This window comes from Typopeltis vanoorti, chromosome 6 (assembly GCF_054136105.1).
Source record: "Typopeltis vanoorti isolate ZY-2024b chromosome 6, IOZ_Tvanoo_1.0, whole genome shotgun sequence".
NCBI classification, from domain to species: Eukaryota; Metazoa; Arthropoda; class Arachnida; order Uropygi; family Thelyphonidae; genus Typopeltis; species Typopeltis vanoorti.
Window position 1 is genome coordinate 48949238 of NC_143554.1, and position 18202 is coordinate 48967439.

The window sequence follows — 18202 nt, forward strand, 5'->3', positions numbered from 1 at the left end:
TTCTTGGATTTAAGCGCTAATGCTGTTTTAATAGAAGAATTTTAATGAGATGACCTTCCGCCCTTGCGTTTATCTAGTGGAAATTATTTCTCCATATCGTTCCTAGGCGTTTCGTTTCTTTATAACAGGATATATATTGTTTCAGTCTTGATTGAAATCGTCTACTGATATTACTACTTTAAATCAACAGACGGTTTCAATCAAAACATATTCTGTTATAAAGAAACGATATGGAAAAATAATTTCCACTAGATAAACGCAAGGGTGGATGAATAACAATAATAAATGACATAAGCATTGATGAGACAGAGAGGTTTAGTACATCATTTTGAAAAGGAAACAAGATATAGTATAAATATACAGTATCTTCTTTCTTCTTATTGTGCTATCTTCTATCGAAGGTCAGCGACCATCTTGGCGAACAAACTGCGCTCTTGTGCTAATCTGAGCAGTTGTGCTGCTCTTTCCTGTCCACGTCTTGATGTTGTCAAACCATGATATTCTTTTTCTTCCTCTAGTTCCTTTGCCATCAATTCTTCCTACCAAAATAGTTTGTAGAAGTTGGTATTTGCTGTTTCTCATGATTTGTCCAAGATATGATGTTTTTCGTTTCTTGATTATTTGTACAAGATGTTTAGCTTTGCCAATGGATTTTAAGACATCTTCATTGGTAATTTTTTCTGTCCATGATATCTTTAGCATTCTTCTGTATAGCCACATCTCAAAGGCTTCGATTTTCTTGATGGTTGTCGCCTTCAATGTCCATGTTTCAACTCCATAGAGCAGAATAGACCACACGTAACATTTCAGCATTCGGCATCTGACTTCCATGTTTAGGTCTTTATTGCAGAATAGTGTTCTCATTTTCATGAAGGACTGCCGTGCAACTTCAATCCTTGTCTTTATATCTATTTCTGGATCCCACCGTTCATTAAGCCAGCAACCAAGATATTTATATCTTGACACTTGATCAATATTTTTCCCATTGAGTGTCAGTTTCATTGATGAGGCTGGATGTTTGCTGATGATCATGTATTTTGTCTTGTTGATGTTTATATTTATTCCCATTCTTTGGCTTTCTATGTATACTCTGTCAACGAGTTTTTGGAGATCCATAATGTTATCTGCAATTAGCACAGTGTCATCTGCATATCGTAAGTTGTTAACAATCTTTCCATTTATTGTGATGCCCTCTGGACATTCTTCCAATGCTTTTTTAAAGATTACCTCTGTATATATGTTGAACAGGAGTGGTGAGAGCACACATCCTTGTCTCACTCCTCTTTTGATGTTAATATCACTGGTGGTAATGTTGTCTAATTGAACGGTAGCTGACTGATTCCAATACAGATTTGTTATTAGTCTTATGTCTTGTTCGTCTAGCCTTGTTTGTTGAAGGACTTCTATTAAGTTAGTGTGTCTGACTTTGTCGAATGCTTTTTCAAAATCTATGAAACACATAAAGACAGATTTCTGTTTTTCTATGCATTTTTGTATCAATATTTGGGTACAGAAAAGGGCCTCTCTACTACCAAAACCATTCCGAAAGCCGAATTGTGTTTCACTTAGAGTTTCTTCACTTTTTCTATAAATGCGATTCTGAATTACTTTCAAAAATATTTTTAATGTTTGGCTCATTAGACTAATAAGTCTGAAGTCACCACAGGAATTCGCTTTGGGTTTCTATGGGATAGTGATAAATGTAGATTTGAGCCAATCTGATGGAAATTCATCACTTTCATATATTTTATTAAATAGTTTTTCAAGAAGTTTGATGTTATCTGGTTCGATTAATTTTAAAAATTCTGTTTGCACACCATTTGGTCCACTGGCTTTTCCTGTTTTACTTGTTTGTATAGCATTCTCTATTTCGCATTTCATGATTGCTGGTCCTTGAATGTTATCTTTTATATTTATAGGCTTCTGTCTAGTATCATTGAAAAGTTCTGTTACATATTTTATCCAAATCTGTGCTTTATTCTCTTCTTCTAGAACTATTTTTCCATTTTCGTCTCTTAGAGACACTATTTGCTTTTTCCTCAGTTTTCTGGAAATTTCGTTGATTTTCTTATACAGATTGAAATTATCATGTTGTTTCTGAAGCAGTTCAATTTCAGTACATAAATTTTTCATCCAATTTTCCTTGGCTTCTTTTATTTTTTTCTTGATGATGTTATGTGTTTCTGTATACCTGGCTAGGTCTTTGTTTTTATACATTCTTCTTGTATCAATAAGAGAAAGAATCTCATCTGTCATCCATTCCTGTTGTTTTATATTATTCACATAACCTACTTCTTCAATACTTGTTGTTACGATGGCATTCTTTAAGCTATTCCAAAGAGATTCCACACTTTTATTTTCTTCTATGTTAATCTGTTGTAATCGCAGGTTAAGCTGTGTCTTGGCACTTTTATTTATGTTCGGGTCTTTCAGTTTTTCTACATCAATTTTCTTTTTCTTCTTTTGTGATTTTTTAGCTGATTTTAATCTAAGACGTACTTCTGCAACTATGGGATTGTGGTCTGATGAGATATCTGCTCCAGGATAAGTCTTTGCACTCTTTATACTACTGTGGAATCTTTTATTTATCAGTATATAATCAATTTGATTTCTGACAATATTATGTTGGTTATCTTGAGGCGATTTCCAAGTGTACAGTCTTCTTGGTGGAAGTTTAAACCAGGTATTTGCTATTGTTAGATCTTCTTCCTGACAGAATTGGACTAGGCGATCTCCTCTGTCATTTCTGGTGCCTAAGCCATGTTCGCCAACAATTTCTCCATCACCCCCTCTTCCCACTTTTGCATTGAAGTCACCCATCACTATGTTTATATCATGTTTCTTTGTTAGGTTTTTAATCTCTTTTAGGTGTTCATAAAACTCTTCAACATCTTCTTCACTTTTGTCAGCTGTGGGTGCATAAGCTTGGATGATATTTATGTTAACGGGGTTTCCCTTAAGTTGTAACAGCATTATCCTTTCAGAAAATGGAATCCAATTTATTACTGATTTATTGATTTCTTCATCTACTATTACAGCTACACCATGTCGATGTTTGTTCTCATCATTCCCAGAGTAATACATTGTCATATTATCTTGTTGACACTTTCTAGATCCTGGCCATCTGGTCTCGCAAATTCCCAAAATCCGGATGCCCAGCCTCTTCATTTCTCTTGTGGCATTTCTTAATTTGCCAGCTTCATACAGAGTTCTGACATTCCAAGTTGCAATTTTAAAAGTGGACACCATTTTGAGCCCGGAGATTCTTCGCACCCCTGTCCCATTTAAGGGACGCCGGGAACTTGGGGCCAATTGTAAGGGTTTGCTCGCCATGGTGGTTGTTCTGGAGATAAGGTAGAGCAGTAGTTTCTCCGTTTGCTTTCTGCTCCGCAGTATTACAGACGTACACAATATAATCATATTGCCATCTGCAAATCTCTGATCACAAGCTTTTCCGTCATCATTTGGCTTCAACCTTGTGTCAGTACTGACAATGCTGCTTCCCAATGTCAGGGGCGGTGACCCCAGCAGGTACTTATTTAATGGCGGCACTACTCGCCATGTCACCGAGTTGTCATTGGGCTTTGTGAGGTTTTAAGTGAGACAGAGTTGCCACTTCTGCTCCCCCACGCCCTGATAGCTCAGTCGCTGTTGGTCCACGGCTGCTTATTCGCCAGATTGCTCTGCTTATATCGCAGCTTACCTCCATATCTGAAGACTGTACCCCGATCCGCCACCTGGGGACGCACTCGGTAGTAGTCAGCTCTGCCCCGGGGCAGAGCTGACTACTACCGGGTGACTACTACGGCATACAGTATCACTTTTCAAAAATTGTGAGTTTTTCAACATGAGTTTTTGTTTTATATTCCGTTAGATGAACGTTTGTTATTGAGTGTAATAAATACAATGCTTTTACCTGCAATCTTGATTAGAACTGTTAGCAAGTTTGCTTACCAACTGTAAAATATAAACAATTTTGAGTAAAACTGTACATACAAACACGAACACACACAAAAAATGTGTACATAAATGCGCGAGAGTATTTTCGTTTCAGAGGAATCCCAACGAGATACTTGATGTGAGCACTGCCAACTGTATGAAAGTGTATGAGTAAACATCACGTGAAATGTAAGATTCTTATGGACATTATTGGCAACGCTTTCTCATAAGACATGATTGTCATTTTTGCAGCTGAAGATGAAGGGAAATATTCAATGACTGGAAAAAAATTGGGTACGTGTTCTTTTCAACAATATGGGAAATTGCAGGATATTTGTGGAAGAGTGGGTGGGGGGGGAAGCAATTCTTGTAGTACGTTTCGTCCCTCTTGTTAAATGCTGAATAAAAATGACCCAAAATCCATCATGTATCTAAAAGCAACAAGAAATGTTTTACATGCTTCTTAATTTTGATTTTTTTAAAAAGTTTCACTTACTTAAATCTTCTATGAAACAATTGCAGAACGCATACAATATGAGCAATAACAAAATTAATTTATTTTCCGAATGAGGATTTATAACATACAATGTGCAGATTATGAAAAAAAAAATCGTTTATTTTAAGTTTTAATACAAATTGATTTGGAAACGATAAGGATGTTCAAAGAAAACTGAGAAAAAAAACATCAAATAAAACGACTACGAACTTGAAACGTTTTGCTTTCATCTTATGAATCAACTGCACTGTAATGATATATATATATATATATATATATATATATATATATATATATATATATATATATATATATATATATATATATCCAACTCATCAAGTGCTACATGTATGTAAACGCGATATTTATCATTAACCGTGTAGATGCCAAATGATGTCCGCATGAGAGGAAAGAAAACAACAACAACAAAAAAAAAAAAACAACGTTATATATGAAGATATCATAAATCTTTTACATTGCCTGCTTAGGATCTAAACTGTTTAGTAACGACGATATACTCTACTAATAGACCTGTTTTTGGTCATTATGAGTATGGCAGTGCTGCTGATGCGAAGAAGATGCGTGCAGTTTCTCTAAACAGAAAGATGCTATTTTACGTAACTTTTTTCCAAGTAATGTCAGCGGTGCTAATTAGACGTCAAATCAACAACGACGCCAATTACCATCTCTGGAGGCAATAAATTCCCCCGGGGACCATCGGTAATCTCATGGCAGGGCTATAAAATTTAACAACGTCGGCTGACCGCAGCAGTCTCATTCTAAATTATGTGGCGGTCTCCTAGATTTACCAATCAAGCGGAAACATTTGCTTCTCGGCTGACGAAAGCGAATGTCACCGCACCCCTTCGCTCACTTATTGGCTCACTTAGTGAAAGCCGCGACACAGTCGACGTAAGGAGTCAAAAGGACCTCACTAACGGCTCATTTCACGGCTCCAGGCGAACCCAGTCTAAGGCCTCACCGTAAAGTTTCTCATTAGCCAGAATCTGAGATAGACCGACCCTCAGCTGTAGTAATTCCGTTTGATGGGCTTCACAGCTCATTAGACCAGCGATGAATACAAAGTAGTGCAACGATCTTCCAATCTCAGGAGGTCCACACCATTGACGGCAGAGTATTTACCACCTAACTAGCAGGAACTGTCATAAACTGCGTCGAAAGCGCAGATGTCACCTAGCGAGGTAACGCCACTGGGGAGTAGTTACGCAAGTGAAGCTAGTCCTTACAGGTGTCACTGTCACCTCGTTAGTGCTTATTACATCTTGATGAGACCCTTCTCAGCGCGTGACAGCATCGTAAAAATCGTACTGTTCTAAACGTTCGCCTAACAACTTCACACAGAAAGGGGACAAGCAAATGAGAGACGGTCTCTCTGTTTCCCACTGAGTGATTACAGCGACAGAATAATCCGATCAAAGCTACCACAAGGGAAATTATTGAGCCGACTGCTTAAAAGATTAAATTTTATAAATGGAAGAACAAATGAACTGGAACACTACTTGCATGTTTAAAAAATACAATTTTCAAATTGAGGCGGAAGCGGGGGGAGGATGTAAAGTGAACCGAAATACTTATGTAATATCTTGCAAACAGAATCGAAGCAGATCCACATCTAATTCGATTCAGGCAGGGGGAACAGGTAGATAGGCTATTTCGTTAAGTCTAGGAAGCTATTATATCGTTGAACTGTATCTCAAGAAATATTGTAAGTCATTTACGATGATGAACCATTATGAAGACGTATCAGAATAATAAAGACAAAATCCTTTGAATTCAATGGGGAAGGAATCGCTTTTTTCACGATTCACTTGATGAATTTTATTGACATATTCAACGATATATGCAACGTAATTTAAATAGCTTTTCTTCTGTTTTTTTTCCCCTTCCTATTAAGAAAAGCAACTGAATTTAATGATAATATGGGATTCTCTCAGACAGACACTAGCAAGTCTGTTTTTTTACTTACATAATATAATACTGTGAGTATTAAAAAACACGTCAGTATGAAACAATAACTATACGCGCCTAAGAAATATGAAGATGACCACCGCGAGATTCTTTTATTCTTTGTGTTTCCATTAGCTACACATATTCAACTCCTTCGAAATATATTTGCGCTGAGAGTTATACCGTTTCGAAGCAAAAAATTTCATTCTCAGAAAATAATGCTCCGTCTCAAACACACACACTGCCTACATCTTATCTATAAATAAAACTCTTATTTTATTTATTTAAATAATTTTTTGAGCATTATTTCTGGGAGTGAATTTTTTTTGCTTCGATCTGGAAATATCTTCAGAGCAACAAATAAAATTTCCCAATCCAGATAGATAAAAAATTCAGATTATATAAATTCTATCTCAGATTATTAATTCGTACGATTAAGGAAAAAAAAAAACTTTCATTCGAGTCATAACCATCTAGTTAATAAGTCAACGTTTCTAGTGGCAAACATTGCTTGCCTACTGGTACAAACGACGAATATTTATTATTTTTGCATATTTTGTTTCATTTAAAAATGGCCTAGTTTTATCAGAATTGATAACGTTGGTGACCTTGAATACAACAGCGCTGTATATATATAAAGGCAGGCGAGTATTGCGTCGAAGAGGCGATTGTTAGTTGGCGAGTAAAATTCGTTACGGTAATCAATTCAGATAATAAGGAACGCTGTAAACAGCACGCACTTTAAGCTAATTAATTATATGTATATATCGAATCGGAAATGTTATCGTATGGATCGAATAGTACGGGTAATTCTTTGCGTTATACTGGAATCAATTTTAAGTTCGAATCAGACAGGCTTAACAATAAAATAAGATTTCACATGACGTCAAGATTCACATAACAGAGAGGGTGCAAAGACTTCATTAAAAGTCATATATTTCATCCATGAAATGAATCTGTATGGAACATTAGATAGAAAGACCTCATCATAAATTTTTATAAGAAACTAAATTTTAAAAATTGCCACAATCTTTGGTTAATTTATTTTTTGCCTCTCAACTATTCAAAGAGGATCGGTCAATTTTCATGTTTTAATGTATTCAATAAGGATTCTTGATTATAATGGCTATTTTTGTATTCTGCAACTGTTCTATAAAAAACAGAACTTTGTCCATTAGTTCTGACCTCTTTGGGTGTCGCTGATATCTGTGTGACTTTCAGATGGAATGTCTGGCATTTATTCGAATATTATCATTTTGCCTAATGTATCCATTACGTTTTTCAGATTTATGACAAATTGATTCGAAGTGGAATCTATCAGCAAAAAAGTAACTTCCGCCTTTCTCACTCCTAAAGTTTGTTACATCTTCTCGAAAATTATTTTCATCATTATTCTTGTCTCATTAAACACAGTTTATTGCTTTTCCTAGACAAATCATTCATCCTTGATATGAAGTTTTTTAATGATTTGCACATTTCATTTTTCATAAACTGCAGTCGTAAATTATTAGCTGTACACTTGTATATTAATCTTGCATGCACACTAGCGTAATATTTTAGACATTAATCGAGTTTCTTAAGATGCAGATGCTCTAGATTTCTTTTATAATTTAAATAGAAAAAATTCTATTAAAACGTCATGCACGTTTTCCAGATATCTTCTTTATTCTTCAAATATAGTTTTTATGAAGTTATGAGAAACTTCTTGCCCAGAAATATAAAGTGACAAAAGCAAAAGTAAGTTAACAGCGAAAAGATATTCATAGATTGCATTCACAATTCAAGTTTAAGTCTAAATTATTTTCAAATTGTTCTAAACTTATGCAATCATTGTCAAAGAAGTATTTATACTTCCCTTCAATTCATCGAATAAGGAAATCTGAATACCGAAAAAATAAAATAAAAATAGAAAGAGACGACATCTAAAAGTTGCTTCTGATTTCCCCCCCCCCCATATATCTAGCATATATTAAAGAAGAACTCAAAGAATTTCATGAATCTCTTCCAAATAATATTGTTTCATATCCGAGTTAAGTTCTCTACAACTAGGCTTCTGTAATCAGAAAGGCAAAATAGTTTACTGTTTTCAAGAAGAAACAAAGAGTTCAACAACAACGGCGCGCTTAACATATGGCACTTCAAAAACCGAAACAAAAATACCACATTGTTGGCCCGTGTGGATTTAAATACAATCCTACCGTAGCCTGAATGTGTGGAAAATGGTTTGTATGTTTCTCCTCAACCTAATGGTGGTTGGCTAGCAATGCTACTTTACTAGAGAATTATTATACAACATGGGGGATATCCCGTTGCTTTCCTTGTCCAGTAGTATTCTATGTCTGTAGATATGTGTATTCAAGAGGCCGGCTTAACCTGATTTCAGGAAAGAAAAACCAGTTTCCGTGTTTTTTTTTTAATCTTCCATCATGGTATGAGACCGGCTAAACCAATCTTTTACTGAGAATCCGATGAAGGTTCTTCGAGTCAGAGATGGGATTCGAACTCAGATCATTCCAACCAAGGGACTCAATCGAAACCAACTGAACTAAGGAGACCTCCGATGATGATTTAAGTATAATGCAAAATTCATTCCCCCGCGGGAACCCTATTCCCAGACGATCTCTCCCTAAACCCACGTATCACCGTTTTGATTCTTCTGGGTTGGAATTGTCATAAAAATATGCTGGAACTTTTTGAAGTGTTCCAATTTTTCCCCTGATGAGAAGCAAACTATAACTCGCTAAAAATAGGGTTAAAATGATGTTACACAAATTGCAATTGTCTTCCATTTCTGCTCTGCATTTTATCTTAAGTAAAATAAATTAATTGACATGTTTAAGAATGAAAACTGGTCAAATAAATATTGAATAAATGCTCTTTCTAAATTTAAAATAGTTATATCTCAAAATAATCAATGTCTTTCTCACTCTGTGGATTATAATAGGTAGACAGCATCAGCACAGTAGTGCGCTCGGGACGACATGTGGTCTTTGGTTGGAGCCATGGGTGCGAATTCCGTCTAAAGACAAGCCAAGCATTTAAAAGAGTCTATTTCGTGGGCGGACTCATTCTAAAACTTTTAGCATAACTGATCCTGAAGTTATGCTAAAAGAAAATTACAATGTGACTACTCCTACTTTCTCCCCTTCGTGCATTAAAAGAATTTTATTTATTATATTTTACTTTACGGAATTCACGCTTTGACTAATCGTGAATTCTGTAACCTTGTAAAGCTGTTCTATAATTTTCACTACGTAAGACATGCTTTTTGGTTAAAAATACAATAATGCGATTTTTACCGATTAGAAAAGGACGAGAGTATACTACAATTCTGAAATTAAACGCTTTATTTTATAAATATTCTTTTTAATATTTTCTTCCGTATTGTACGATATTTACTACTTAAAGGGTTTCATATTTTCTTCGCATTCAATTAATAATCTACTTAAATACATGCAGAATATTTCGTCGGACGATGTTGTTTTCTACTGAAAGCTCCGAATTCTCACTGTGCTTCTCCTGAAGATATTCCAATCAATGATGAAACATCAAAGGAGGCGTGAAGGTGCCTTAGTCACTTATGTTTCTTTAAAGTTACAATTGTCCTAATAGTCCCTGTCGGGAAGAAGAATCGAGATCTATGTGGTTTTCCTGATAGTCTCACTTTATCAGCAAAATGATTCACATTTTTTTTTACTTAAAAAAAAAGAAAAAAAAAGATATTGCTGAGATTTGATTTCGGAATGCTCCAGGAATTAGAAAATATCATTACAATTATACGGCATTAAATGTTTTCAGACAGACAGAGCGATGTAAATTCATTCTCTTTATAAAACATAAAAATCGATTTACTAATTCCAACGCACAGATATGGTTTTAGAAAACAATGTGATCAATCCATTAAAAAAGAACTTGCGAAATCCAATACTGGCGCTTTAAAAAAAAAAAAAAAAAAAAAGGATGAAATTTGGCGCGCAGAATATTTCAACACTGGAGAGAGAGAGATTCGGAGGAGAGGATATAATACAATAAGAAAAACGATGACCATGCTAAGGGAAAAAAACATAATAATGCAAAAACATAAATAAATAAAATGAGCCTTCAATAGTCAGAAGGATGGATTTCAAAGGCAAGAAAGAAGGAATATGAAAAGGAAGAATAAGGAATATTAAAAGTTTTGCCTCTAAAGAAATAAAAGAAGCTGCTGTCTCTCAGAAAACGTGAGAGACAGCAGCAGTTATCTTAATGATAGTATCCAAATACTTATACTGATATACACAAGGTGAAATATCCAAATTTCACCCCTAAGTTATTCCAACAGCAGAACAAGCAGATCTGTCGCAATCTAATTAAAAAGAACATCCAATTAAGTACAGGGTTAATGATTCAAAAGAAATTAAAATGATATTGCTCAGAAACTGAAATATATACGGAGCACATGAAGGATCGCAATTCTTAAATGTGAATAGTGGTAAGAAAATAAGAGAAGCTCAGGTAGAAAAAATGAAAGTGCATACGAACTCCTTTGGGAAAAAACAGCGCTATAACTTCCGTTTTAGTGTCGGAGCAATGGGATGAATATCCATTGATTCCAGAAATTTCGGGTATTAAGTGCAATTTAAGGCTTGCAGTGTCAAGTATCTTCACATTTAGCTTCAATGTTAATTAACTGCTTTCTATAATTTCAGGATACATATCTGATTATAACCATAGGTTTAATTCGTTCATTTTGTGTTCAAATGATTAATGAGCATTATATTCAATGTTTCTGTTTATTTGTTCTTAGTCGTACAAGTACGATTTCCAACTTTAGAATGCGGTGAAACTATAGCTCCTGGTTTACTTGAAATAATTTAATTTAAAATAAATTTAAACTTCCATCATTTCTCTTCTTTGTATATATGTAATTGATTCTCAGTAGTTATTATTTAAAACCAATGATTTTGATTATGACATTTAAATAGGAATCATTGTAATGTCGCGTATAAAACAATTGAATATATCTATCCCTTGGCCTTGTTAACGTCAACAATTCCAATCTCTGTAGGAAGAAAATAATGATTTTTAAACCTTTGTACTTTCTGCTGATCACATTCCTTTAAGTATACAACGTCATGGCGGAGTCAAATCATAACTTTCTCCCAGACCTTAAAGCTATCAATTCAGCTAGGCTTCAGTTCTTCATAATTGGTTGTCGGATGGTCGTCTGTTATGCGTGTAAACACATACATTTTTTTACAAGTATTTCAGTAATTAACTACTTGTGAAAACGTGAATAACGATTTATTGATCTGTGAAATCAATAATGATTTCGGAGATCAATAAACCATTATCCACATGTCACACCCACGCTAATGCCTAAACCGAGTATAACACTTGAGATAGAGTCTCAAGAAGGCGATAAGAAATAATTATTTTAATAAAAGCCAAACCTGCGAGGCCCTGAAACTTTAATAATGTTCTGGTGACACCAATGATCGATTCACGAATACTACATAGCAATGTCCGTATGCAAAATATAAAACATGCTCAAAGAATCTCTACATCCTCACTCCGGAAGCCTATCATTCGCAATAAGTCACAAATGTTAAGCTTTCCAAATGTACAACTAACTATTCAATCAAATATAATTGGCTATTCTATTATGAACTTCAATTAGCACAGCTCTGGTGAAGTCATAAAAGTTTAATTGTTAGATTAAACTTTTATGACTTTACCAAAACAAAATCATCAAAACTTATAAAATATAACCTATACCAGAGATTACACGCTGTTCAGTAAATAGCACTTCAATTATTATTTTTTGCTGGCATGTTCATCTTAAGTTAGTTATGCTATTCATGATCATCTCGTTCTGAAAATAAAATTTTCTTTAAATCAAATCAATTCTTTCCATTTAGAGATTCTTCCTACTACATCTAAATTCAGACACGCGTCATCGTATAAGGTTATTTTTAAGCTTTATTTTTTCCTTGATTGCGTTAGCAATGATTTTTTTTTCCAGAACCAGTCTCGAGAGGATATATTAAACTATTCTTAGGGGGGGGGGGATACATTAAAAGTGCAAGCAAAAATATAACGCCGTGGTAGTAGTTATTTTCAAAAACAGTACTTCAGAACTATACAGCTTAGCTCATTCTCATATTATTTATGATAAAATGCATCAGCGGCGGCCTGTACATAAGCACTGCGACACTGCCGCACCCCTAAAGAAAAAAATGAAAAATTTAAATTTTGTTTTGTGTTTATAAATAATAACAATGCTTACAACATTATATAAATGCAATACAACATATTAAAGGTTACAGCTTATGTTTTTACATTGATTGAATAGTTAATAATTGGAATTGTTCGATTAACGCTTTAGATTACGAAACAAATAGTGTCGGAATTATCACGATCGACCAATCGCAGCCAAACTATTTGCGCTTGTCATTGCACGTTACAAGTGATTCCGACACTGCTCGTTTGGGCAGTGTATGCTTGCGCGCGTTATTTCTGTGAGATACGAAACTTTTATTATTGGTGCATGTTCGTGGTGAGGGTGAAACTATTTTTTGTAAATCTTATTTTATTTTGCTAAAATAGCATATAATTATTTATTTATTATAGATACAAGGCTGAATTATGACGAGTCACTGTTGAAAATATGAAAAGAATAATATTTTTTCAATTATCGTTACACGAAACAAATGTACTGCGATCTAACGCAGTGTCAGAATTACTGCGTTCGGCTAATTGCATCTAGACTCGCCGATATTAGTTTGCGCTTGTCATTGCAGGTTACAAGTGATTCCAACACTGGTCGTTTGGGCAGTGTAGCTTACAGATAAATTGCATGCATGCGCGCGTTATTTCTGAGATACGAAACTTTTATTATTGGTGTTTGTTCGTGGTGAGGGTGAAATATTTTTAATAAAGCAATTTTTAATATGTAAATTTATTTATTAATGAATTGGTTACTGATTAGGAAAAAAAAGATTTTTTTTTGTTTTTTTGTTTATGCAGTACCCCCACTTAAAATTTTCACCGGCCGCCACTGAAATGCATATATACTATGTATATATACCATGAAGTGTTCCATGAAGATATTAACTGTTTCCACATTCGTGTTCACTAACAGCTCCTTAACTTCGTTCAGAAAGGCCCTTTTATTCGAATTCCTATATCCAAGAAAATAAGTGAAAAAGAATAATAAAGGCAGTCTGTCATCACTCTCTAATTTCTCTTACTTTTTCAGTCTTCAGAGCAACCTATTCCCAAATGTATTCCCTTAACTACCACAAACATTAAGTGTTAATTAATTTTTTTCACTACTCGAGACCTTACATCCAATTTAAGATCTAAAATAATGAAATATCCAACGAAAAATATCGGAATAATAAAGTATATTTATAGGTGCAGCTGTTCTTGTCTGACTAAAAAGTCGACTAAATGAAAAATCATTTGCATGCAAGGTACATTCTTACCAATATACAGTTATGCAGATTCTGAACACCTATAATAACGAGCGTTGAACATTTTTTTTTTTGTCTTCTTGTCGTAGAAGTTAACATTTACTTCGTTAGAACCTCTAATATCTGTATGCAAAACGCAGAAGTTTACTAGTGCTGTGTCGACTAGGCGGCCAATCAGTAGTGTGAGATAAGGGCTGTGCTAACTACCCTCAAATTCGTCATCTTCCTAAGTTACCGCCACGAGAGGGAGAGCACTGCAGCCTTTGAAATGATCATTTCTAATGATATCCTCTTCTCCTCCTTATATGTCTTTGTTTGTTCAATGTTCTTAATTCCACCCACCCTTTTTGCCCTCAGCATAATAATACAAATTAGTTCACACATTTCATTCATCAATGTCAAAAACCAACCGCCATCTAAATACGCCTCTTTGCAGGTAATATTGATGCTAACTTAACATGTTGAAGTCTGTCATCGCCAATTACCTATTTTTAAGTTCACAGGATGAGGCGTGCAAAACAAAACAAAACAAAACAACAAAAAAAAAAAACCAGAGAGAGAGAGAAGAGAAACGAATTTGACAACTGATAACACATGACATGAAAGCTGAATGTCTGCCTCATTTAGGTTCATACCCGGTGCTTATAGTTAGAAAAATACTTCGCTTCGGAAAGGTGGACAAACTGAACACAAACAAATTTAAAAAAAAAAAAAAAAAAAAAAAAAAAAAAAAAAAAGCGTTCTGTTTTAAGTGAATGAATGTGTGCGGGAGCGGACGCATGAACGAAAGAACAAAAGAAAACTTGTATACAATTCCACTTGCACTCAATGTTACAAGTAATCGGCTAGAAGCAATTATCAAGGACAAAGAAAACACATCTGTCTAACTAGGACACAGTATGAAAGGGTACATAAAAGCCACAAATTATGTCCCCAGATAAAAAGCAAGTTTTATAAAAGTCACGGGTTGTGGTCTCGAAACGAGTGGGAGGAAAGAGTGCCAAGTGTCGATAATGCCTCATATGGGCTACTTAATTAATAATGCTGATAAATTAACGGTTCATTTAAAATTCAAAATTTCCTCATTAAGCCTTCCCTGACAAGTGATGTTAATTATGTTATCAATTATGCAAAATAATGTTTTCTAAATGAATTTCGTGCGCCGCTCAAGTGCACAAGGTTGCCTCAACACCGGATCGATTTATCGACCTCTGGGTGGTGACGTAGGTAAGGCTTACCAATAGTCTAAAGACGTTTGAATCATTCCAACATATACGTTAAGTGCAGAATACTCGTACTTCGGATATACAAAAGTGGCTTTATTACAAACAACTGACCTCATAATTTCTTCGCGTGGTGTCATCCGCTCATCCGTAACACTACCGAACAACTGGACATCTGTGTAATGAAGGATACGAGATTGGTCTCTGTTGTATATCGTGTAGTTAACCTGGAACCCATCATGTTGTAATCCTGGCCAAGGATTCTGAAAATAATTTTTATTAAAAATAATTAATACTTCCAAGCATAATCTAATTAAAAGAAACAAAGTTTTAGCAAACTTAATCAAACAAGTAATTATAGCTTATTAGACAGGTTCAATTTTCTCCCAAATCAATTTCAGGACATTTCTGTTCATGCGAGCAAAAGTAAAAGTATTCTAGTCAGCAGCAACCGTGGTGCATGTAAAGTAGAGAACTGAAAAAATAAAATAAAAAATTCGAATAAATGTTAGTGTGTATTACATTAACAGGGATTAATTAGCATGATTAAAGCACCGCCAATATCAGTAAATCAATGTTTGCCGAATAGTTTTTTGAAAATGTGATACAGAATAGACTGAACGCACTTAAAAGGGATAAGCGAATATCAGGATTACCTACGAAATATGCTAATTAATAATTATATTAAACACCAAGATACAATGGTTTCCATACATTGCAAGATAACCGCCAGGATATAAACTAATTTCGAAAAGATTCGCACGCAGATGTATTTTTCATGTAATAAACGCTTAACGTAAAGGTTAAAAATATAATAGGTGAACCACAAATCTTTCTGGGAAAAAAAAATCGGAAATATTTAAAAAAAAAAAGAAATTATATGATCAATAGGAAAATGATTTGATTTTTGTTTATTATTATTGAGGTGGAGAAATCACCAACAGAATATTAATATAATGATGATGAAATGGTATACAGGGATATCAGTCGAACACTCTTTTGTTTTCAGATTATTTCAGTATTTTCTTTCGTTTTCTCCCTCATCTATAAATAAATACATACATATTGGAGAACGGACAACCTAAAATTTTTTTATACATACGGGAACAAACTTTATTTTTTATTTTTTGTACAGGCCCCATTAACAAGAGCGGTGCATCTCTGTCCACGTATATGATGATGATTTCAGCTTGTATCTTCCCCACTGCTAAGTCTATTCCTATGGTGACCCAACTCCATATTGGGAGAGTGTATACAGGGTGGTTCAAAATTCCACGTACAAACTTTGAGGGGAGGTAGAGAACATCAAAACATCTTCACATAGGAAAGCATAACCGGAAACGCCACCAGAAGGTGCTAACAGAGACACAAAGATACAGAAATAACACAAGGCAGTAAGTAGAGTAAAAAACTTTATTAGGTGTAACTGAACAATTCAATGGTAGTTTACATAATATGGTAAACGATGTGCATGTCTGCCATCTCAGCGTTCGTAAAACGACGCATTTTCTTCGCACGACGTCGAAAGCTTAAATGAGGAAGCCCCCAATCGCTCACCTGGAGCGCTGGCGAACAGCGTCACCTATCACTTTAAGGTGGCGTTTTCCGGTCATGCTTTCCTATGTGAATATGGTTGATTTTGATGTTCTCTACCTCCTCTCAAAGTTTGTACGTGGAATTTTGAACCACCCTGTATATATTTGTATGAATGAATGTATGAAGGTGAAAGACAATCACCAACATCTATGACAAAGGCATCTATTGTCTTTTAAAAAGACTTCGTTGAGTGCATAACATGAGAAAAATTAGTTTAGCGGTTTTTTTAAATAAAAGTGTTTCTAATTTTATTGCTCGGCTTATAGTCATTTAATATGTTTGTTTATATATATATATATATATATATATATCAGTCACTTAAGATTCCCGAACACACCAGGATTAAGAACTCATCAACGTAATAAAATCTGTTACCAGCTGATAGCTGCAAGGACTATTCGTGGAATGACACGCTACCACACCACTCACAATATACACTACCCAAAATGGCAGGTAACTGCAGAAAATTTTAATTCAAATAAGGTGGAATCTCGTTTCGGGAAAATAGTTCCATGGAAACCCACTGTAGAAAAATCTCGAATATATATATGCAACTGTTGAAACAGCAATAAGGCCATGTGGTCTGGGTGATAAATTAAGTACTATAATTAATTTATGCTCTTTTTAGCATAACTAAAATATTGTAAAATTAACTAGTTGCATCAGTGTAAAAGTTGGATATTATGCGTCCTTCCATGACGATGGACAGCAGCTGTGATTAATTTTCTATTTAACTTACCAGCCTACCTCGGTGTGGAGAAAATCTCTTCAGTGGTTGCGTGCTGAAAATAACGAATATAACCAGACAGGCCAATAAGAGCCATACAGTAACAGTGCAAACCATGGCCACTAACTTAAGGAGAAGCGATTCACTGTTAGTGTCCACTAATGACGGAGAAGGGTTATCTCGTTGGGACTGTTACGAGGACGCAGTCCATCGAGTCTATTTTATGTCTGCCGTTTGACTGCTCTCACTTCTACCTTAGTGTTAGCAAAGCCTACCACCATGTGCGCCTCAGTAAATTTACGGCCTGTTTCCATCACCAGTGCACAAATTTAGTAACCGATAACGCTGGGAGTAGCGGATGTTCAGCTTTTAAGCGGACGCCTACAGGATTCAGCGATCCCACCATAAACTCCTACCTTTTGCGGCGCTGTCGCGTTCCGCAGCTGACATATGCAAGCACAGCAATTAAGAAAGACCAACCGAATGCTCTGTGCTATTTATGATTCACAATATTATCCAGTTTGGGTCCCTTAGAGATGCTCTTTTTAGCATAACTAAAATATTGTAAAATTAACTAGTTGCATCAGTGTAAAAGTTGGATATTATGCGTCCTTCCATGACGATGGACAGCAGCTGTGATTAATTTTCTATTTAACTTACCAGCCTACCTCGGTGTGGAGAAAATCTCTTCAGTGGTTGCGTGCTGAAAATAACGAATATAACCAGACAGGCCAATAAGAGCCATACAGTAACAGTGCAAACCATGGCCACTAACTTAAGGAGAAGCGATTCACTG

General features: G+C 35.1%; 1 protein-coding gene across 1 annotated transcript in view; it reads right to left on the reverse strand.

Moving 5' to 3' along the window:
- LOC150105440 (uncharacterized) overlaps positions 1-18202 on the reverse strand; it is a 763287-nt gene that overhangs the window by 111574 nt on the left and 633511 nt on the right. Inside the window, exon 11 of the mRNA XM_090394153.1 lies at positions 15198-15346. Within this exon, the coding sequence (XP_090250279.1) occupies positions 15198-15346 (149 nt within the window). The remainder of the gene's footprint in view (positions 1-15197; positions 15347-18202) is intronic.